At 35.9% G+C, this 23,122-nt stretch overlaps 5 protein-coding genes across 6 annotated transcripts in view; 2 read left to right on the forward strand and 3 right to left on the reverse strand.

The window, feature by feature from the left end:
- Window positions 1-396: 396 nt before the first annotated feature.
- On the reverse strand, window positions 397-2,109 carry LOC113496113 (mitochondrial tRNA-specific 2-thiouridylase 1). The gene is made up of 5 exons (XM_026875230.1): window positions 1,941-2,109; window positions 1,506-1,856; window positions 1,201-1,427; window positions 898-1,065; window positions 397-789 (listed from the first exon to the last, which is right to left on the reverse strand). Exons 1-5 carry the CDS (start codon window positions 2,014-2,016, stop codon window positions 499-501), a joined length of 1,113 nt encoding a protein of 370 aa, XP_026731031.1. The 5' UTR covers window positions 2,017-2,109; the 3' UTR covers window positions 397-498.
- A 123-nt stretch (window positions 2,110-2,232) lies between these two features.
- On the forward strand, window positions 2,233-3,540 carry LOC113495660 (proteasome subunit beta type-2). The gene is made up of 4 exons (XM_026874509.1): window positions 2,233-2,430; window positions 2,510-2,703; window positions 2,983-3,145; window positions 3,355-3,540. The coding sequence occupies exons 1-4, from the start codon at window positions 2,325-2,327 to the stop codon at window positions 3,507-3,509; spliced, it is 618 nt and encodes a 205-aa protein (XP_026730310.1). The 5' UTR covers window positions 2,233-2,324; the 3' UTR covers window positions 3,510-3,540.
- Window positions 3,541-3,914: 374 nt separating this feature from the next.
- Window positions 3,915-7,132, reverse strand: LOC113495659 (transcription initiation factor TFIID subunit 8-like). Of its 2 annotated transcripts, XM_026874508.1 has the most exons (7): window positions 7,087-7,132; window positions 6,522-6,662; window positions 6,199-6,297; window positions 5,676-5,863; window positions 5,214-5,364; window positions 4,712-4,846; window positions 3,915-4,100 (listed from the first exon to the last, which is right to left on the reverse strand). In XM_026874508.1, the coding sequence occupies exons 2-7, from the start codon at window positions 6,556-6,558 to the stop codon at window positions 3,985-3,987; spliced, it is 726 nt and encodes a 241-aa protein (XP_026730309.1). In that variant the 5' UTR covers window positions 6,559-6,662; window positions 7,087-7,132; the 3' UTR covers window positions 3,915-3,984. The 2 variants fall into 2 exon arrangements, with proteins under 2 accessions (XP_026730309.1, XP_026730307.1); XM_026874506.1 differs by lacking the exon at window positions 7,087-7,132 and having other exon boundaries at window positions 6,522-7,002.
- A 49-nt stretch (window positions 7,133-7,181) lies between these two features.
- On the forward strand, window positions 7,182-11,675 carry LOC113495661 (synaptobrevin homolog YKT6). Its single transcript, XM_026874510.1, has 2 exons — window positions 7,182-7,391; window positions 7,692-11,675. Exon 2 carries the CDS (start codon window positions 7,728-7,730, stop codon window positions 8,322-8,324), a length of 597 nt encoding a protein of 198 aa, XP_026730311.1. The 5' UTR covers window positions 7,182-7,391; window positions 7,692-7,727; the 3' UTR covers window positions 8,325-11,675.
- A 1,528-nt stretch (window positions 11,676-13,203) lies between these two features.
- LOC113495895 overlaps window positions 13,204-23,122 on the reverse strand; it is a 230,190-nt gene continuing 220,271 nt past the window's right edge. Inside the window, exons 8-15 of the mRNA XM_026874895.1 lie at window positions 20,467-20,573; window positions 19,990-20,094; window positions 19,575-19,668; window positions 19,224-19,417; window positions 17,235-19,115; window positions 16,719-16,890; window positions 16,239-16,407; window positions 13,204-15,810 (exon numbers count right to left, since the gene is read on the reverse strand). Coding sequence (XP_026730696.1) covers window positions 15,609-15,810; window positions 16,239-16,407; window positions 16,719-16,890; window positions 17,235-19,115; window positions 19,224-19,417; window positions 19,575-19,668; window positions 19,990-20,094; window positions 20,467-20,573 — 2,924 coding nt within the window. The 3' untranslated portion in view covers window positions 13,204-15,608. The remainder of the gene's footprint in view (window positions 15,811-16,238; window positions 16,408-16,718; window positions 16,891-17,234; window positions 19,116-19,223; window positions 19,418-19,574; window positions 19,669-19,989; window positions 20,095-20,466; window positions 20,574-23,122) is intronic.

A 23,122-nucleotide genomic window follows, 5' to 3' on the forward strand; every position in this document is an offset into this window, starting at 1 on the left:
AAGTTATGTTGCCATAACCCTATAAAAATCATCATATTTTTTGCGATTTACGTTTTTACACTTTGTGTACGGAACCCTATTACTGAGACTACGTTGAGTACGTTGTCTGTCAGTCACCAGGCCGATCTTATGAGACATGGTAGTTATTCAGGTGAAACTTTCACAAGACTATTTACAAAAAATCATATGAAATAATATTGAAGCCTTTAAAATCTGCGTAATTATATAGTATACGTAGAGCACTGGGTACCAAATAATTAGGTTTATAATAGTTTATATTATCTTCAATCAAGGTTCTACGTCGTAACCTACAGCAGAATTTATTTAACGAAAATCAAATAATTGGCTCGTTTTAGCGGGATTTGTTCGCCCCTTGATTTAAATAAACACATTACGTATGTACATCAACAACTTTATTTAAACAACAGCTAAGGAACATAAACCAATAACAATGTCAAAGGTACCTATAAACTAATTTGACTATTTATAAACAACCTTCTAATTATGACAAATATCTCTTATTTTCGCACTTCCAAGGCATTCCCCATTCTTATAAAATACCCCGAATTGACCTTCTGTTATCGCCCTTAATTTATTCTGCAGTATTATTGTTAAACCTTGAGGGTTATTGACTATTCTGCAAGGAGTTAGGGGTTTAGTATGTTGAAATCTGAAGTCACAATGCAAGACACCATTGTTAGCCAGTTCTGTGGGTTCACTGTGTATCCAGTGTGGAAGGTTAGTGAAGCAAATATCGTTCCATAAAGCAGGGTGCTTTGTCCCAGGTACCTGTCATAGAAAAAAGAGTTTATTAGAAGGTAATACATCAACATAATTTTGAGTTTCAAAATATCTGAGGGTTGACTTAAATTTTCAGTATTAGATACAATTTCTTACCACATAAATATTATTAGTCATCAAATCTTTCTTGAAAACAAAGTATGCTTCTCTATGACTTGGGACACCACATCTTTGGCCAACAGTCCATTTGTGTAAACCTCCATGTTCTCCTACAGCTAAACCTGACTCTATGTCAATAAAATAACCTTTTTTTGTTTCAATGTACTGAAAAAATGGCAAATAGTAAATTATTTCAACAAAGAAAATGAATTAATATAATTTAAACATTTGAAATATTGTATAACATTATTGCATTTTGTAAAAAATAAAAGTAAAATGAGTATGATAGCATGTGCTCACCTCTTCTATAAAATGTTGAAACTTATTTTTGCCTATAAAACATATTCCTGTGCTATCTTTCTTTTTAGCCACATTCATGAGTCCTTCAGTTCTGGCAATCTCTCTTACTTCTCTTTTTTGTAAATTTGCTAGTGGAAACATACATTTTCTTAGAGCAATTTGCTTTACTTGAGACAAGAAAAATGTTTGGTCCTTGTGCTTATCAGCAGGCTGGAGTAATTTGACTCCTGGAAAATAAAGAATGTTATAAAAACACAAACTGGAATAACACTTTGTGTCTTGATGAGAATATTTCCATTACCTACCTTCAGTTTCATTGTATTTTTCTAGAAATGGTCCAAAAGTTGTATTTGCATAGTGCCCAGTGGCAATAGCATCAATTCCTAAATTGTTCCTGCAATGTTGGAAAAAGCTATCAAATTTAATGTATCTATTGCATAGTATGTCCGGATTAGGTGTCAGCCCCGTCTCATACTCTTTCAGTAATACACTAAATACTTCGTTCCAATATTCTTTTATAAAGTAAACCCTATGCAAGGGAATATTGAGCTTACGACACACATATGTTGCGTCCTCAAAATCTCGCTCATCTGAGCAAAATCCTGCTTCGTAATTGTTGTCCCAATTTCGCATAAATACACCTTCTACTTGGAACCCTGTAATTACAATCCATGTCCTTATAAATAAAAATATGAGAGTAAATGTGAAGTACAGGTTAGAGGTTTTACTTTAATATTTACCGGCGCGTTTAAGTAAAAGTGCCGCAACGGCACTGTCTACTCCTCCTGAAATGCCTAGCGCAACTTTCTTGAACATGGTTTTGTCTCACGAAATCCATTTAAACTGTTTAATCTCGATTAAAAGAATTCGTGTTGCAATTTTACAACCAAAACATGTCAGTGTCTTATGTCAAAATTGTCAAAAATAACTTAACCATCGACACAATAATACTTTTTTTGACAACATATCAAAAGGTTTTGTCACTGGAAAAAAGTATATTCACTTTTATAGTCTGTGATATTCGAGTGATTTGACAAGATTGTTTGTTGAAGTTTGCTTGGGCCGTAACGTAGGTTATTCTTGCGGTGTTTTAACTGAGAATTGTATTATATTTCTCCTACAAAATGTCGAACATTAATCTGCAATGTCTATTAGGAATACAGTGTGATGATTTCGTTATGATAGCGGCTGATCAAAGCAACAGCCACAGTATTATGGTTATGAAAGACGGTGAGTTTGCGGTTTTTTGATGTGGAATTTGTATGCGTTCAGTTTCTTGGACAAGTTTTAATAATTTTAATGTTTGCAGATGAGGAGAAGATCTACAAGATATCTGACAAACTTGTCATGGGGGTTATCGGCGATTCTGGAGACACAACACAGTTTGCTGAATACATTGCAAAGAATCTTCAATTGTATAAAATGCGCAACGGATACGAACTGGGACCTACAGCGGCGGCCAATTTTACACGCAGAAATCTCGCCGAATATTTGAGAAGCAGCGTAAGTATCCATTTCATAGATTCGCGCATAAGTTTATTGAATTTACATATACCAAAGGTAGTAAACTTTCATAGTGCCCTCAGCCCTGTATGCTGGAAAGACTGACAAAACTAAACGTTCTGTTGTTATTTGATTGCTAGTAATTACGTTCATACATACAACTTATTGAACTCTTCTGATGATTTATTAATTCAGTTATTTAAAAATTAAAGTCTATAATAAAGAAAGTAGTCTTTAATTAGGAATATTCAGTATAAAATATATATGTACTAATTTCAGACACCGTACTTTGTGAATGTGCTGATGGGTGGCTATGACAAAGAGAATGGGCCAGAGCTATACTTTATGGATTACCTTGCATCTAGTGTGAAAGTTCCCTTTGCCTGCCATGGTTTTGGAGGATACCTCAGTTTGAGTATCTTGGATCGCTACCACAAAAAAGGTATGATTTTCATGATATTCTTTTGTTTTGAGCTCTCAGGCATATGTATATAGATGTTTTGAGCTCTCAGGCATATGTATATAGACAGGATTTTTTTTATCACTTATATAAATTATAATTTATATAAATTTCTAGACAAATTCACTCTTTTTATGTAATCTATGTATGTTTTTATTATTGTTTCTATAATAGTATTGTTAATATTTCAGATGCCACTGAGGAGGAAGCCTATGAAATGCTGAAGATGTGTGTGAAAGAGGTCCACCGGAGATTGTTTGTCAGTCTGCCCAACTTCCAAGTGACTGTGGTTAATAGGGATGGCATCAAAGTACTGCCTGTCATTAACTCTGCATCTTTGAAGTAATTTTTATAATAAAGTGATGTTTTCTTCTATACTATATTTTTTAATTTTGCAGTCTCTTGCCACCCTTATATTGTGTTTACACGTACAAATAGTAAACAAAAGAGATTTAAACATCATCATCATCATCATCAGCCTTTAGTAGTCCACTGCTGGATATAGGCCTCCCCCAATGTGCGCCATAGCACCCTGTCTATCTGATTTAAACATACACATCAATAATCCCTTCACAAAAAGTATTATCCTTGCATGAGATAGCTAGTTTAGTCTTAAATTCCCCTTCTTTGTCAATTGTCTAAGCAATCTTCCTAGAGAACTGGATAAACATCATAAAGACAATGTTTTGTGCCATTTTTTTAGCATATCCAGGTTTACCCAATGGAAAATTGAAAGAAAACAGCAAACAAGTATTTCTTAGATAAATAATGATATATTGTCATACATGTTTAATCTTAACCTATGGTACAAAATAACTCGTTTATCCACCAGCTTTTATTCTGTCAGGACTAGAGGCCATACTTGTGTCCTGATGATCCATTTGTGAACTGTTTGGATTCTCACCGTCAGGATTATCACCTTCATTGTCTGATTGATCTGAAAAAAATATTTAAATCATTATGCATTTTATAAAATCAACCTTTGAACCTTCTGCAAGTAAAACTATTGACTACTAGCTATTCGCCCGCGGCTTCTCCCGCGTCAAGGTCAGCTATAATTATCGCGTTCCCAAGAGAACTCTTCAAAAGGCCGGGATAAAAACTATCCTTTGTTCTTTCTCAAGGTTAACTCTATCTCTGTACCAAATTTCATTCAGTTCAGTGGTTTAGATGTGCAAGCGTAACAGACAGACAGACTGACAGAGTTACTTTCGTATTTATAATATTAGTAGGGATAGAGTATCACTTGGTAGAGATGTAGGGCTTATTTGTAGCTGTAGAGCCTTTTAGCTTTTTGCTACTGAATACAGCAAACTGAAGCTATGCTTGTACTGTCTAAGATATTTTCCTAAGATGTTTTTATTACTGTTATTACAGGGGTTTGCAGGTTTTTTATTAGAATTCTTCAGTTATTTGAATGAGAAGTGACTTAATTAGCTTAAACTAGGATGTGTTCGGGAGTTAGGTATCTTCAGTCTTAAGCTGATTCACTATCTTAGATTAACACAATGCGTAGTAAGATACATCATAAATGAATGAAAATCATACCTTTTTTATCTGCTGGCATATCTTCAGTTCTATTTGCAACTTGAAAGTGATATTCTAGTTCATCAAAATCAAATACTTGGTCTGTCGGTAGCAGGCACGGCAGGTAGGCAGGGAACGTGGGTTTGCAGGCTATTACTGTAACAAAATCATTTTATACAATTTACAATGCAAAGCAGAAAAAAATAAACCTGTTAACTGTTGAACTCAATGAGTTATTTTTATTTTTCTATTGGTTGTGGTCTGTAAAAATGTGTGTCCCAATAACCTTAACAAATTTATTAATAGGTTATAAGTTCCAATCAGAAAAGGAAGGAATAAAGGCTTTAATACTACTAGCCCAATGATTCTCAAACTTTTCCAGGCCATAATTATGTCCAGGTCTGAAATTCAGCAAGAAATAATTATTTAAGGACCTTCATTAAAACATGAAAGGCAAAAAAATACAAATAGTTTACAATGAACTTTATTAGCATTTAATGTTATACAATAAAGAAAAACTTACATGGGAACATTTGGTTATCATCTGTATTGAAGAGATTGTGGGTCTCACTCGTTTTTGCCAGAAATTTAGTTAAGGCTCTTTCAATATCTCTCTTCTGTGTGGCTGCCTTTTCTCTTATAGCTTCATATTCAGTCACTGGCTGTTTGTGAGTCTGAAACATAAGTAATTGATGAGTACTACATTATTCTAATTTCACACAGCCATAGTTGAAAATGTTTAAATTGAAATGTGTTGTTATTAAGGAGAATATTTACAAACTAAAATTAAATGTTTTTAATTCAAATGGTCTTTTTTCAGGCACTTTTAGAATATTACAGAGAAAAGGTAAAAAAAAAATTAAGTTAAAGCATATCTTATTATTATATTAAACACACAAAACTTTTAACCACCTACAAATTGATAATTAGTCCATACTAAAATTAAAGATAAATTGTGGTAATACTATTTAAATAAATCACTTACAGGTGTCCTTATGTATGCATGTGGATCAGGTAGCGGTGGCAGGTGGAATGGTATATGTGGGGCTGGTTTGGCTTTGGATCCTGCTGACAGCATGGCAGGTGTACGAGGAGCAGGGGCCTGCTGCAGTGGCTGAATTACATGTCTGTTTGGCCTCACTGCATACTGTTCCAAGCCTTTCAGACTGATACCTGCAGTTAATATAGTGAAGATAGTTTTTTTTTTTTTACTAGCAGCAGACAGTCACATTATAAAAACTTATATCTAATATAACAATGACTTGCTGTGGTCATAATGTAACCCGTGATTATTTTAGGTCTTTTATTGACTATCAGAATTCCATTGGGAAAATTACTTGTAAAATGTATTGCCAGCAAAAATAATCAAGTTAATATTTTACCTAGCAAAACTCAGTCCACTTTAAACAAGTTCAATTTAATTCAGGTAAAACTCTAGTGATGTTTATAAATACAGTAATAAACAAAAACCAACACATATGAACCTTGTTTTACTAACGAGTACATACCCATATTAATAAGAGCCATGACAACATCTCCAAGGACTGGTTCAACTCTTCCTGATAGCTCGCAGTAGCCCTTGGCTGAGTTACCAACTTCTGATAGAACTGAAATCTTAAAGTGATTTTAGTGCCTACATACCAAAACAAATTTTGAAATTACAGAATTTGCATAAGATTAATTTTAAAGTTAAAACTATTGCTCAATATCTGAGACTATGTAACACATAAGACGATTAGCAATATGTTGGGTTTGAGAATGAATTTTGAGCTTTTAATTTGGATCCAAAAGTTTTGGTTATTTAGGAAAAAGCATGTAGTTATTTACTTACAACATTGAAGTATTTCTGTTAGTGTTTCTAGAGACATCTTGTCAGCAGCGTCAAACCCAGTTTCAAGTAGTACCGTGGATACGGCTATGTTTAGTACCCTTCTCCTTGCATCGGTACCATTCTCAACTTTCTCCGTTGTTTCTGCCATTATATATTTTATCCTTGTGAAGATTATTCAACAATACAAAACCAATACAATAATTTGACTACGTTTTGACATTTGAGTTTGACAGTTTTACTCTGTTTTGTATTTATTTTGCACAGAGTAGGGCAGTTCACTGTTCAGAGACCCTGCCACACAGGCCACAGGTGTCAGAATAGGAAGAAAATGTTGAGAAAATGACTTGTTTTCCCTTCAAATTGTGGGACGTAAGATTTCGGGTTTTGAATTCATTGAAAGATGATTGCGTAATTAAATCAATAGAATAAACTATCAAAATAAAACCAAGGTAATATCAAAATGATGGTGTTTGTACGATACGGAGAGCTATTCGGATATTATTATGAACTTTAAATTAAATGTAATTATAAGTTTGACGGAAAACTAGATTAAGAAATAAAATACCACAGCATTTTGTCCTTCAAAGGTTTTCATAAAATGGAATAAGAGCACCTATTGAGCGCTGACAATTGACAGAAGAGTGACACTTGACACTTGACACATAGTAAATTTTTGACTTACGTGCGTATGCACGACGCATTGATTTCGTCACAATTAATACAGATTTTTTAGTTTTTCAGTCCTTGTCTTTGTTAATATGTATATAGTTTCATAATATAGCTATTTTAGAATACCGTTAACTTGTTTTTTATGGGCTGATTACTTTTAGTTGACCTATGTGTCACCCACCAATCGAGAAAGTAAATTAGGTAAGTGCCTTGCCCAAGCAATCTAAATGCATTTTTTATTTGTGATACTGAGTAATTTTGATTTTATAATTTCGTACTTTTAAATTGTCTCGTCCTTTTTTGTGGGATTAATTAATGTTTTAGTTAATAAGCACTTTACTACGTCACTTTAATTGACTGAACATTGAATAGGATGTGTCTCGTAACTAGTAGTTACGAGTACATACACTACATACTAAATATTATAACTGAAGAATATCCATTGAAGCTGACAATTTCTATTTTGATGTATTATATTCCTATTTTCATTTGCAATTTCAGATAACTAGAAGTTGAAAATAACAAAGTGCTATCAAGATGGTTAAAATATATGCATTAGGTGTGCTATACAAAGGCGTAAACAGTGCTACATTATTGAAAGCTGCATACAACTTACAGAGCTTCAGTATATTCCAACGTAGTTCTGTTCAGGAATTTATGGTGTTTGTGAGTAAGACAATTGTTGAAAGAACTCAGCCATCATCTCGGCAGTCAGTAAAAGAGGGGGAGTATATGTTGCAAGTATATGTAAGGGCTGACAACCTAGCGGGAGTCCTGATATCTGACCATGAGTACCCCAACAGAGTGGCTCACACATTGATCACCAAGATCCTTGATGAGTTCACAGCGGCAGTCCCTGCTAGCCAGTGGCCCACTGGTACTGAGGACAGAACAGACTTCCATCTTCTGCCAGAATACCTTACAAAATACCAAAACCCCAGGGAAGCGGATGCTTTAACTAAAATCCAGAATGACTTGGATGAGACAAAGATTATTCTGCATGACACTATAAAAGCGGTGTTAGAAAGAGGAGAGAAACTTGACGATGTGGTGGCTAAGACTGAGAGTCTATCGATGCAGAGTAAATTGTTTTACAAGACTGCAAGAAAGACTAACAGCTGCTGTAATTTCTAAAGGATTCTGATGTTTACCTGACTTGGCCATAGTTATATTAAATAAATATGATTTGTTGTGTAAATGGAGATTAAAAGCTCCATAAATGTTGTGGCAATAAATATAATCACTAAAAAATCTTAGGTGAAGTGTTTAGTATTATTTTTGTGACATTCTCATTATATATTGAGTTATATAGGTGTAACATATTGTTTTGGAGATAAATTATATTGGAAATAACATGTTTATCACAACTTGTAAATGATCTGTACTCTGGATTCTTAAATGGACTTGTTATTGTGAAGTCAAGTCCCTACATTGCTTTATATTGTTGTCTTCTGAGATAACATAATTGTAAATGGTTCTGATTTAAGAGCTTATAGTCAGTGCCAGCAGGCATAAGCCATGGATTACTGTCTCCTGTTATTACTAATTATAAAAAATGTTACTATGTTGCCAAACCAGCGTTGTCATCACAATGATACTGATAAGAAAATCAGGTATAGCTTATACTGTGGCCTAAGTGTTAAATTATTGTGAAAATACCCATTGAAGTATAAAAAATAAACAGTGTTTTTAATTTTTGCTATCTTGTCTTTTTAAAGCAATATTCAATGATGTCTCAAAATTGCTAAATATCTTTTTCTTTCTTTTAAAAAATCGTGGCACTGTGGTATTTTTTGTACTGATGGGTATTAAAGTTATGCTGCACACATCCAATCTATTGTAAGTTTGTTGTTCTAATTGTAATCTCACTGTAGTATGCTGTTGAACAAATAGTTATTATAATGTAGGTTATATATTAAATGTTGTGGGTGTTATTCATGTGTATGGATAAATATGCTTTTCCCAATGTTCTAGTTTTTCAAACTAGATCTTTAATGTATACTTTGTGTATAACAATGTCTGTACTAGCTCTTATGGCAGGAGTGCGGAAGAATATTAGTGCTTTTTTAAATAGAGCTATTCTTTCTCCTAGTATGTTGATCAATGGCACGTTAACAGTATTTACGTTGGTGTTGCTCTCGCGTGTATAGGTGTACTCACTGGGCAGCTCAACAAGTAGGTCAAGGTTTGAGAGGAGATACCAGACTCATGACTCAGGCGCACTATAGCATCTACAAAAGACTGCCGCACCCTATCTGCTGTGAAATGTGAACATTGAAATAAACTCGAATTTAATAAGCTAGCACTCAAATAATTGTTATTGTTGTACATGTATTTTTTACGGGATGCTATATAGACACAGTTTTAAACTCGGGCTTGTGGCATCTCTGACTCACTAGAGACTGCTACTATATCGAGAAAACCGCCTCTGATAACCCAAACGACACGTTTATAGAGTTATTACTATTGTTATACTCAAGGCATACAAACTAAACCGAATGCATGATAAGAGCATTTTTATGTCTGATCGCTACAAAGTAATAAAAATATATTATACCAATATCTACAGAAACGGATGTGTGTCAGCAATGATTTATACATAATTATAATGAAGTCCTTATTGTAGTCCCTGTTAAAAAGCTAGAATAGACATCCAGTTATGAGATATGTAGTGTATGTTATAAAGCACATACTGAAATCTGTGAGTGTGTAGTTTATTTGTTTTATTATGACATACTCAACAGCGCACAGTTCATCCTGTTTTACATGTTAAGAAGTATTCCTTATGTTTTCGGAGTTCTTGTATGTACCATGTATTTATAAATGATAATTTTTTTTGTTCCATATCTTATGAATAACTTATTCTCATGTCTGCGTTTACAATACCTGCCCTTGCAATAAAAAATAAATAGTCGCAATATGAAATCTTTGTCCAATTCTCGAGCGGCTAATCAATTTTTATTTTTATAATGAATATGTATTTATATTTGTTTGTGGTCATATATAAGAAACTGTTACTTCTATACACTGTAAAAATATTGATCCGTGAATGTTACTACTATCGAAGACTCTTGGGATATTGGGCAATTATCTAATTGGATTGAGACGTTGACTAAATAATGGCGCATTGCGGCGGAAGTGTTAACGACTGTTCAATTTATGTTCGAATTTGAAATGTATAATTATGTTTTCAGTATAAGATTTTGATGGCTAACATAGTGACTATTAGAAGCTTGTTGTTTAAACTCCTTACTCTTCTTTAAAACCTTAATTACCAATTCTAAGGCATACCGTACGAAAACTATGTAAATCCCACCTATTTTCTTGAAACTGCTTTCTAACTGAGCTTAAATTACATGTTTTCATCGTTAACATTTTTTTATGTGTCAAAGTTTTTTTAACATGTGGCTAAATATTGAAGCATAACTAATGCCTCTATATTCATTAACTGTTAAACTTACAAAAAAAAAACTGTTTTGAAATAACTTAATTAGTGCAAAAGTCAAATGCAGTACTTACTCATGAATTGGTTATGGTCCTTGATTGCACTTTTTTATTTCATCAAACATTGAAAACGATTATCATCTTTGATTTAGCAAAACATTCCTATTGGTAGATTAGATCTGTACCATCATGATATAAATGATAAACGATGTAAAGTGAAGATATTTAGAATTGACTGAGAATATTTGTCTAGATTGCTTGTATACAATTATTTGCCAGTTATATTAAGTATCTATGGCATGTAATGGTCGGCATGGCCTAGGCCAAGTACATAAGAAACGGTCCTGATTGAACGAAAGTTCTAGACCGTTTACCATCTTCCAGTCAAACATTTGACAACAGCTTTATATCAAAGCAGTGAGGTCGATCATAACGACGATACGGAAATTGTATCATTTTTTTTCATGTTTACACTGCGACACTTATGTACGTGCGTGGTTCACAAGAAATATCTCACTTGAACACTGACACACTCAGTGTGATGTCCTGAGTAGGTGGGTATATTATACATGGTGTCATAGTGTAAACTTGGAAAAAACAGTATAGTAGTACCACATTTGTAAAAGAAACCAATACACCTACTAAACGAATGTTCTATCCAGAGAGCCATCTTTGTGGTCATGCAAATATGCAATGTAACTCAAAACAATAAAGTCTGTTTTTCAATGACATGAATATTCTAGTTTATTCGGTTAGGTGAAATCTTTTCTGCGCGAACGTATGTTGCGCAAGGAAATTAGAAATGTGGTACTACATACTATAGTAATTATAGTTATTGTTAAATAAAATAATCGATTGATAAGATAGATAGATATTCTTGTGAATTTGGATGTGAATTGTAAAATTATATAAATGTGTAACATCGCAGATTGTTCGTCTGTGTATAATATCTACTTAACATGTAATGGAAGTTGGATGTTATTTATTGTATACTTGCTTCATGGCGTGTTAGTCTACAAATAAATCGATATTTACAATTAATTTTGTTTATTTTTAAGCTTATGGATTCATTGTCGCCAAATAATGCACTACCTGCAATTACCCCATTGCTTATTGTTCAATGGTGATCAGGGCCGGATTAACCATCTTGGGGCCCCTAGGCACAGTTCGTTTCGGGCTCCCCTTTTCATACCACAGCAACGCAATGTTGGATTTTTTACAATCTTCGTTTTTTTTTTCATTTTTTAATCGGGAGTGGGCTCCTGGTCATCGTGGGCCCCTAGGCACTGGCCTAAAGTGCCTTATGGATAATACGGCACTGGTGGTGATTTAAGATTTCTTTCACGATACGTGTCTTGCCAAAATATATCGTGTATGTTACCATAAACTTATAGACCTAAGACCATAGATCATAAGATGACCAGACGACCTCCGTGGTCGAGTGGCGTACGCACCGGTTTCAAGGTGTCGCTAGCTCTGAGGTCCCGGGATCGATCCCCGGTCGGGTCAATGTAAAAATTCTTATTTCTACATTGTCTCGGGTCTGGGTGTTTGTGGTACCTTCGTTGCATCTGAATTCCATCACACAAGTGCTTTAGCAACTTACTTTGGGTTCAGAACAATGTATGTGATATTGTCCGCATTTATTAAAAATCGATAGATCATAAGATGTTCATTAAGCTTCGCCTGAATATGGAAGTTTTGTGTATTGAATTAGTGTTCATATTTGATACCCTGATAATATTATTTTCAAAATAATGTGAAGTCATTTACAGCGTCGTTTTTAGACTTACGTTTATTCATCAAATTAATGGTTCTTACGATTGGTTCCACGGTTTTATTATGGCAGCAATAATATGAGGGTTATCATTTTTTATTTCCTGGTTAATTGATAAATAAAAGACATTGTTGAAATAAAAATACATATATTAATTACATCAATATTAAATTACAGCCAACATAACTATTTAGGTTACAATAATAAAATATACCTATACAATTTTCATTGAAACAAAATAAATAATAAAAACAAGGTATTTCCTTATTAGTAGATCTAAATCTAAAATCATTGACTATAGAAGGTTGCAACTGCTCGTAGTCCAGGTAACATTTATAAAACAATCCTCCTACAAGCAAGGGAGAGCTCACTTATAGTTATAGTATTATTATGGAATTTACTCATTAACTCTATGATTAATTAATAATGAGTATTGATGTCGGGTGAATCAGCACTTGAGGAATTGTTTACGGGTACCTATTGGGAGGTATTTGTGCTCTAAACCTATCACCTACGTAGACTACGATAATTATAGTAGTAAGCACACTAAGGGTCTCTGACCGCTGTCAAGTTATCTGGACTGTCAGCGTCCGACCTAGATACTAGGCATGGACTGTCATTCGTAGCAGTAGGTAAACAATCACGCGCCGACCCCCCCGTCATCCTTTAACCTAAATAGAAGGAGATTGGTATTACTTCATTACTGAATAATAGATTTTTTTGCAGCTAAATTTTTGGCATCAAGCAAAGAAAAAGTAGAAAACTTAAGCTTTGGAATAGACAACCAGTGAGATTGTGACATACATTTATTAGAATGAAAAAGCTCCATATCAAAATATTAGACAATATTTCACCTAACAAACCTTCATAGAAGTGTATCAAATACGTTTTTGTAAAGTTATTTCAATTGATTTATTTTCGAGTAATGATTTACCTAACAATTGTATGTTACATTCTGCATCATATAAATAATAAGTTCAGACCAATAACAAACATCCAGGCTTGAAGAAACAAATGCTGTAAGGCTTATTCGGTGTGAACACGATTACATCGTATGATCCAAGTTACCTATCGTTATACGGAATGCTTATAAAACACGAATCGTAGAGAATATTACCTCCATTAGATCGGCATTATCGATACAGTTAGTGGTTACAAATCTCACTGGAAAGATAACAAATAAAATAGCGAATACTAAAACAAAATTATAATATGTACAAAAATAATGATAGTCAACACAATCCAGAGATACATTGTAGGAAATAGTGAAGACAGGAAATGAGGGGTGCTTTAATTGAAACTTATAAATGCCCTTTTCTTCATTTTCCCCGTAGGAAATATAACGTTAAATATATATTCTTTATTTCGATCGCACTACTTAAAATTATGTTTCTAATGATAAAGAGATTTCACTATTATAGTCTTACAATATATCTCTTTAACACTCAAGTGTTTTTTTTGTTTACTTCTATGCACTAATATTACATTTAAAATATGTTACAATGTTCCCATTTGTTATTTTTTTTAAATTGATTTATATTTGCTGCGAAAGAGTAAAAATGAAATCACTTTGATTTTTTTATGTAAGTGGGTACATAATGCTTGCAAATAAATAAAATAAATATGCAATATGCTCAATTTTCGTAAATCAGTCTTCCTGTAACTACTCTGGACCAGTCCTAATAAAACAATTACTCACTATTTGGATGTCGTAAGGCCGAAATTCAAAATTTAAAATCAATTCCTTTGAAGGCAGGGCACACATTATACTTCCATTCTAATGTTAAATTGATATATTAAAAAGTTTAAAAATCTACTGCAGATATATAGAACGCACCTACGGGTATTGAGTTACAGCTTGTAGGCGGGGGCTACATGATCCCGCGGTCGGTGTATGAAGGATTGCAACGCATTGCCATACACCGACACAAAAACGCGGATGACGTAGCACGGCGGTTCAGGTTTAGTCAGTAAAAGTCTGCACTACCCATTTCCTCCCCCGAGGGAGTGGGTGTCCATGAGGATTCCCCGGATAAACAAAAAAAAAAAAAGGGGGCTTCATGATACGGAGCGTAACTGAGGCAACCTTCACCCCGTTATCCGATTAAAATTACGTTCTTATTTCATAAAATTATAAAACTTGCAAAATTTGTGATGTATCAATAACTACACACCTAATTTAATGGTTGAATCTTTAAAGAATCACGTATATTTTGGAAACTTAAACAGTGTGGTTTGTACGAGACGCGAGCACGTAACGCACGACAACTGTGATGATATCTATCAGACCACAATATACAGAAGAGATCTCGCTACGATTCTGACATTGCTCACGCGCAACTGTGTGCTCTTAAATAAATAAAGAATAATTTAATATAGACTCTACCTTGACAACAATACACAGACAGTATGGACATATTGTCTGCGCAACAATATAACAAATAGGTACATAATTAAACATAATATTGTAATAATTATAAATGCCTTTTCATTTTCCGAGTAGCCAAATAAAAACTTAATTGTCATACAAAATCGTACCAGCTATACAGAATAGCTATTAAATCAGTACTCAGCATTTCTCATCGCTTTAAAATGAGTGAGAATAAATAGGACATTCGCTCATTTATCTCAAAGCAGAAAGAAAAATATATTGCTATACATAATTATGCATCTTCCTCCAACACGATTTACTTACAACTACTTACACATTATAAAAGGCATCCTTGATACAAATAATTATTCATCGAAATCACTCGAATACCGCAAATCAATGTAAATCTAAATACGAAAGAAACCTCTACGACAAATCACGACACAAGCAACAAACTGACCGATCGGCGATTACTAACACAACGATTACGTAAGTAGTATATCTTCACATAAAATGGGCACAGGTCACACATCTACTTGCACCCGGGAACGCTTTTGTACTAATTTAAGGGATTGCGACGACACTACTATAGAAGAAATGATCGAGTCCGTAGAGGGTCGTCCTCTTGAGGCGTGCCTCCCACACGCCGATATTAGAAGTACCGCCGACAAATAACTGTTAAAACTTCGTAACGTAACTTTGGTGTTTACTTCCTTTAGATAAAATACATTATAAAAATTTGTGGTGACGCGTAACGTGTGGCCGCCGCGTCGTGCCCGCGGACACAGATCTTAGTAACGATAACCAGAGAGTGCGGGCTGGCGGCTCATTTGTTGGGCACCTGGATCTTCTTGGACCTGAAGTCGTATATCTTGCGGCAGAAGAGCACGAGCTCAGGCGATACTGAGGGCGGCAGCTTGGAGTCGTTGGGCGCGACCGCCGGACTCACTTCGCTGGGCGGTAACTGTGGTACGATGGAGGGGGTGATGGTCACGCCTTCTTCCGCCGCTTTTAGCCGTTTGCGGTATCTGGAATTAATAAAAAACAAATCTGGTTAAGTAACAGCTCAATATGATGTACAGACTCAATAAAGGACATTCGTGCAGAGAATTGGTACTAAATTTAAAATCCTCCATATTGGAAACTGACAGGGATAGACTGTAACTTAGAGAAGAATATCTTTATTGTATATCTTTGACAATATCATGAATACAAGGAATGAAATTAAGCTCTACTCTCAGAACTTTCAAGGTCGAAAATGCCCCTGGAATCTGGACAGAGATGCAACTCTCACAGTCGTTATCCAAAAAGGGATGTAGGAGTAACTAAGTAGCAGAGTTTACGGAATTCATACGTCATAAGGTCCAAAACTTCCGTAAGCAGTCTTATCCCTTTCGTTCTTATTTAAAAGGGAAATAAATATGCAAAACAAAAGCTAGTTTGTAGGTGTACTAACCGGCAGTACTCATTGAAGGTGAGCACGTAGCACTTGTCCTCGATGCAGGCGACGGAGTTGGCGTCGCGGTGACGGGACGCGAACACCTCGTCGGGGGCGTCGCCCGCCGCGCGCCCGTGCTCCGTGTGCTCCGGCCGGTAGTACCACACCAGGGACACCATCATCTCACCTAAGGAGAAAGGAGACTGTTATAACATCTGTATGCTATTGCAACGTTTAAGTTTAACGAATGAGGTTACACGAAACTAAGCTTTTACCTGAAGGAGGCTCATAATATATAGCAGTTTTTAAACAAAATAGTTAATTTGATCTTGTCATAAAACAATTAAAAAATTAAAAACATATACTACACATATAAAGTACAGTACATATACACATAAAAACAATATTTACACTAGTGTAATGATTCAGTGTGTAAAAATAAATAAAGTTTTATTAATTATTACTATAACATGTTAAAAAAATATAAAAGGTTCTTACGGTCCTTACCATCATCAGGGTTCTCCCAGAGACTGGCAACCCTGGCGACGTAGGGCTGTGCTCTGGCTAGGGAAGCGCGCAATAGCACGCAGTCACCGCGCGCAACACTGTCCCCGCTCGCGTGCGTCATGCGCGACCAGCAGCGGGCCGTGCGGTCCAGGCGGGAGTCGTTCTGTAATAAGGTCAATATGATACATTTTTGCTTATAAAACAGTCAATTCAATTCGAAATGTGTTTAGGCTATCTCTCACGGCGGCAGCACTATTTGGCTTAACTCCATGCAACTGTCAACAGTCAAATGGAGGGACGCCAGACTGGACTAAATTAGACTTGTATCTGATTCAAGATCAAATATGACATCAATAAGTCAGGACTCAGGGATCGAATGACCTTAATGACAGTAAATCTTTCTCTTTGATATTTAACGTTTAAGGCTACAAAAAAGGTAGTTTCTCTTCGGCCTTCGTTGCTATGTTATTGAATGGAAAAATCGATATCACTTTGTTGGATACTTACATTGAGATAGACTTTGGAGAGGTAGTGTTCTCCCTCCCAGTTCCAGCCGTTGCTCCAGCGCGGGGGCGCGTGCGGCTCGAGCGCGGGCGGGGCGGGGGGCGCCAGCAGGCGGCGGGCGGCGCGCCCCCGGCCCGCGCCCCGGCGCCGCGCCCTCCGCGCCCCCGGACCCGCGGGCGCCGGCGACGCGCACGCTTCCTCCACCACCAACGTCGCCTCGTCCGTCTTTATCGCCGGCCTCTTCGACACCAACAGCTTAACTACTTTCTCTACATTTTTCGCTTTCAACTCCCCATTTGATAATTTGCATCGCTTCACCGATGTCCTATCCAGTTTAGCTTGCTCCGTTTCCTTTTCAGCCTCGCGTAACTTTTTTGATTCTTCATCTTCAATTCTCTCAGGAGGCTCGACTACGAGCACAGTTTCTGGCTCCTGAGGTTCCTCTTCAAAATCTGGTTTATTTGCTGAGTTTTGGGTTTTAGTGATATCATCTGATTCAATAACATTGGCGACGATACTGTTATTGTCTTTCAATATTTCTTCACTTTGAGGTATTTTAACTGCAGTCTCTATCATGACGCAAGTCTTTAACAAATCATCACTTACGTCGGACTTGCAGACGCTTTTACGTTCATCCTTAGGAGCAGCTTTCACGGTGGGTGATTTTAATACTGATTTAACTTCATGGGTCACTTTGGAGTCGACCTTTTCAACTTTACAGGCAAGTTTCTTTCCTATTAGCTGTGATACTGCTGCGAGCGTGTTGGCTCGGACACTGTTAACCGTACCTGTGGTTTCGACAATGTTATTATTTATATTTAAAGTTTTCTTAGAATTGCTTTGAGAAATATTTTCATTTGGGCCTAGGAACAATTCAGCAGGATTTAGGTCAGCATCCAAGCCTTTAGCGTCTGCCCTGTCAATACTGTTTTTTCTTATAAGATTATCGAGGAGTAGGGCACTTTTATTTTTTGGTTTTGACGCTACAGGATCTTCGATTACTACTGCAACAGCTTTAAGCCTAGCATCTTTAGCATCGTCGTCAGACGAGCTTTCAAGGAGTATCTTTTTTGGTTTAGGTCCAGCGTTTGTATTTTCAGATTTCCTTTTTGTACATTTTTTCTCTCCAGGTGGAGTTTTAGGTGGCCTTTTTGATTGTGTCTGTTTTTTCTTAGTTTCTTTTGTTATTGTTTCAGTTCTCGGCATATCAGTCTGGTCTCCCGACACTTTTCTTCGTTTTTGGAGTTTTACATGTTCACCAATACCATTTGTTTTACAAGCATCCTCAAGTTGAGTATCTTTCATATCAATCTCTAGTTTTGGTCTCGAATATCTCCGTTTTACAGCTTTAGCTGCGTCTATAACTATGGTAGCATCTAGAACTGTTGTACTGTTATGTTCCCTCAGCGCCTGCGCCTCGGGTTTTCTGGCGGCTGCATACGTTGGACCTTCATTCTCCTTTTTGACGTCGACAAGTGGGGTCGACCTTTCGTCTGAGGAAGATAGATCAATAGGTGCACAGGTTGGAGGTGAAATAGCGAGAACGTCATCATCGGCATCGCTGTGGTGCATAAGTGTAGGTTGTGGTGTTGAAAGTAGCAGGCCGGTATCGTCACCTGCTAGAGACCGGCGGGCCATGGCTTTGCCTAGTCGAGCGCGGCGCGGGGCCACTGGCGGCGGCTGCGGGGCACAAGCTCCTGCCGAGCCACGCGCGGGCGATGGAGGGCCTATGGCTTCTGTTGGTCCGGGTATATCGTTAGCAATTCGCAGTTTATCCCGAACATCATAGTGTTCACGTTTAGGCGAGACTCCGCCTATGGCTGGTATGGCACAAGGGTGAGTTGCGCCATTACCAGCGAGAGGTTCCAGTTCTAATGGTGGGTCCTGGAACAATACAGTGAGAAATATTAAGAGTTTTGTTTTATCATCATCGTTACTATTCAATCGTTTTAATGTGCTGGTGTTACTTTGCAATAAGCAGAAATACAGTACCTTGCCGCTGCCATGAGTGTCTGCGGCAGCGTCAATGGCGCACGCCCGCACCTTCGGTCGGAAGGCGCCCCCGGGCGGCGCGAGAGCAGGGGATACGTCCGCGGGGCCACTACCGGCTGGGGCTTTACCAGTAGCGGGCCCAATAAGGACGTTTTTTGGACACGCGTTTAGAGGGCAGGGGCATCCGCGATGTTCTGTAACGAAACAAGATTTTTAGACCAATTTTACTACTACCAAACGTTTAACGGAAGTGCTGGGAACCTACCACCATACTAATTAAGGTAGGATTAATTAAGTTAACGATAAAGATATACGAGGTCACGATTTTGCGTCGTCACCTTTACTACTTACCCACATATGGTATTCTTTGTGGTGGGTGTTGGTAACATGGTGGCATACCGTAGTATTGTGGTGGTGGGTATGGCTCGTTTCCAACGCCTACCATCTGTAAAAAAAATATGCTTTATAACTTACATGCACGAATTTAGCAAGAAGATTCATTTGACACACCGCGATTGTCGTAAAGAAAAATTATTGATGTATCGAAACATGTTTATAACATTAAATGAGTATAAGCATTGTTTTTTTGGATACAACACCGAAGAATAAGTAGTATCCTGTATGTTAGTTCTAGAGAACCTACTCAAAACATAAGACTTGCAAGTATGACAGCGAGATAGTGAACTACAGGACGTATAGCTTCCTCTTCCTTTTCCCACAACTGCAACAGTCTTCTTTAAAAGATCTTGCTATTAGTTATATTTACCTGAGAGTCGGGTTGAGGCGGTGGCATGTGGTAAGAGCCCGGCGGCCTGTAGTAACGGCCATAACATAGGTCCGGGTAGTAAGGGGGACCATAATTCTGTAGTACCTGCAAAAAATATTACTCTTTATAGAACAACTTCATACTTTACAAGACTGCTATTTGGGAAATTTTATTTCTGTATTTCTACTTAAAAGTTCTTTATTACTAAGTACTAAATCAAAGAACTTTTTAGTTGCATTATATTACAAATTGTAATCCTTCTGTTATTTTCTAAAGCCTTGTTCATTGTTCTTTTTCTATCAGGTTAATTCTATACAAAAGGGATTGTTTTTTATATTTGACTCGATTTTATATTTGACGTAAAAGCTAGTTGTCTGTGGAGGTAAACTAAGGCGTTGTAAAAGAACAGATTATTTTTAACCTAACACAGAAACTCTGTTTGAGGTATATTTGTTGTAAATAGGGGTAGATACTCACTGGTGGTGGATGCGGCGTGTGGTAGTGTGGGGCATGGTACCTAGCGAGCGCGCGCTCTGCGTCTGCGCTCGTCTCTTTGATCAGCGGCCCTGCCGGCTGATAGTATCCTGGAACAAGTAAACTTCACGTTAACATACTGTTTGGAGCTTAAGGTATAGGTAGAAGTCAAGTGGAAGTATGAAATCTTTTGTTTCCATTTAAATGTAGCTATGGAAGATGCGTTTCAGAGTGTATGCAGCTTGTTTATAACAAAACTATAATGAGTCGTTTTGAAGTTTCATTATCGAGTAGATTCTTTTTATTTGGACATATATTCCAGATCGTATTCCTACAGTTTAGTATTGGAACGTTATTAACTTGAATAGCTTTACTCAGGATATTTTTATATTATTTTACAACTATAATAAGTTAAATAAAATTAATAGAAAAAGGAGCATAATAATGAACCCGCCAAGCTACCCACATAAAAATAAAATGGCAGCAGACCGCGGAAGGTTTTATCGTTGTGTATCGTACATCTGTCGGATGTGGCCGGCTAGTGACGCGTTAACTCTTGAAGTCGAACACGCTGTTGATACACACAACATAGATAAATAGGCGAGTTCGCGATATTGATATAAATAGGTTGCTTTTTTAATTTATATAAAACTGGTAATATCACTTAGTAATTTAAACAAAAAATTAAATGTAGTAGGAAGTTTGGCGTGTATGTGTTTTATCAAAGTAAAACTGTAAAAAATAGAAATTGCTATACTAAAAAGAATCATCAAAATCGGTTCATAAACGACGAAGAAGAATAAATAAAACTCCTTTTTCAGAAGTCGGTTAAAATATAAGTATACCTGCTTGAAACTAACATTAACCTCTAATAATTCTTATGTTCAGTTTTAACTATTATAGTCAAGCATGACAAAAAAATAGCAGAAAATCTTCTGATCAAAAGTTTTTTTTTTATTTAAAAAATCGAATAAAACAATCAAAACGAAATGAAAATGTTGTCGATGTTATCGCACGGATACGGATGTGGTCGGCACGTAACGTGTTCACTTCTAATGTCCGTACCGTGTGACTTCACGCCAAAGATAAGCGTCTGTTGCCAATGTTGATTGCGAATGGGAATTTTAATTTTTTTACCATATTTTCATCATGCCTAAATAAAATAATTTGTGATTGAAAAATAGTAAATAAATAAACTGATAATTAATGAAATATATCGATATTTATTTAATTATTTTATAACAGATAGATAAATAATGATTTTATTTTGTTGGTTACGTTTTAATTAAAATACATGCAGGTTATTAAGTATAGATATAAATCTAACGATAGAATGGAACTTATTGTTTTATTTGTTATTATAGAGCGTATTGTTTTTCGTTTTCTGAGTCAATTGATTTGCTAATAAAATATTAACGAGCCATTGTTTACATGACCTTAACCATACCATCATTTTTCTCGACATATTTAAGAGTTATACTCCATCTAAATGAAATTAAACCATCTAGTTAACAAGAAAAATAATGTAAACACTCACAAAATTGTGTTAACTCTTGTATATTCAGTGTCAACAAGCATTAAACATAAAATATTACACCACAATACAACATATAAAATAATAAAATGTATTGCATCAGTGTATAGTTCTGTCGAATTCCGCGCGGCGCTAGTGAGCACGTCGTACCGTTATTGCGAACGTTGTTACGAAGGCGGGAAGGCGGTCTTAAGTTGGAGTACGGCACTCTAATCGCACCGCCTCTCGACATAGTGGGACTTTTTAACGATGTTTTGACGTAATTATTAAATATGGAGTTTGAGTTATTTTGTGCTAAATTAAGTGTGTATTGTAATCTGATTAAGAAAATATCGTATTAGCATTGATTAAAAAAGAACTAGTAGGTACCTACGAAGTTACATAAATTCAATTACTTTTAAATTTCCCGATTACCTCTCAGTAACGTTAAAAATAATGCCAAACCTAATAAACAACTTCAACCTTGACTTAAGCATTTTCAGTGAATGCAACGCTTCCTACTTTATTTCAGAAGGTACAATTTTAAATGCTCCATTATTATGTTTCTAATAATATCCTATCTTTAGGTGATAAATCAATTAAACACGTACCAACATTTATAAAACAATTTACAAGCAACAGATTGTTTTAATTACGCACGATACATTAAGATATTCAATAAAATTCCGTTATCTATGTCAGCAGAACGATCTTAGCAACTGTTCCATAAAAAAATACAATATCGTAAAACATCGGAGTGTCCATTATTTCATTCAGATCACAATCACTTCAGTAATAATGACGATAAAAACAAACATGATATTATAGACAGAGAAACACTATGCCGGGAATGATGCACTTGATAAGGAGTAATAAGGACAAACATATTCAGCCTGGCAGGTGCATTCACAGGGAATAAAACCAGACAGAAAAATGAACATAAGTGGACATATTTTAACTTAATTCGGTCGTACTAGTACTGACTGATCTACAACCGATGTTAAATATAAAGGATCCATAAACAAGTGTCGCTTTTTTCTACGAACTTAATATTCAATTTGGTTGTATATTTCCGTGTTTTACAACAAAAAATTACACGCCGAAAAAAGTTAAAAACGTTCATAATTCGAATTTAAATCTCAATTT

This window comes from Trichoplusia ni, chromosome 7, assembly GCF_003590095.1.
Source record: "Trichoplusia ni isolate ovarian cell line Hi5 chromosome 7, tn1, whole genome shotgun sequence".
In the NCBI taxonomy this organism is placed as follows: domain Eukaryota; kingdom Metazoa; phylum Arthropoda; class Insecta; order Lepidoptera; family Noctuidae; genus Trichoplusia; species Trichoplusia ni.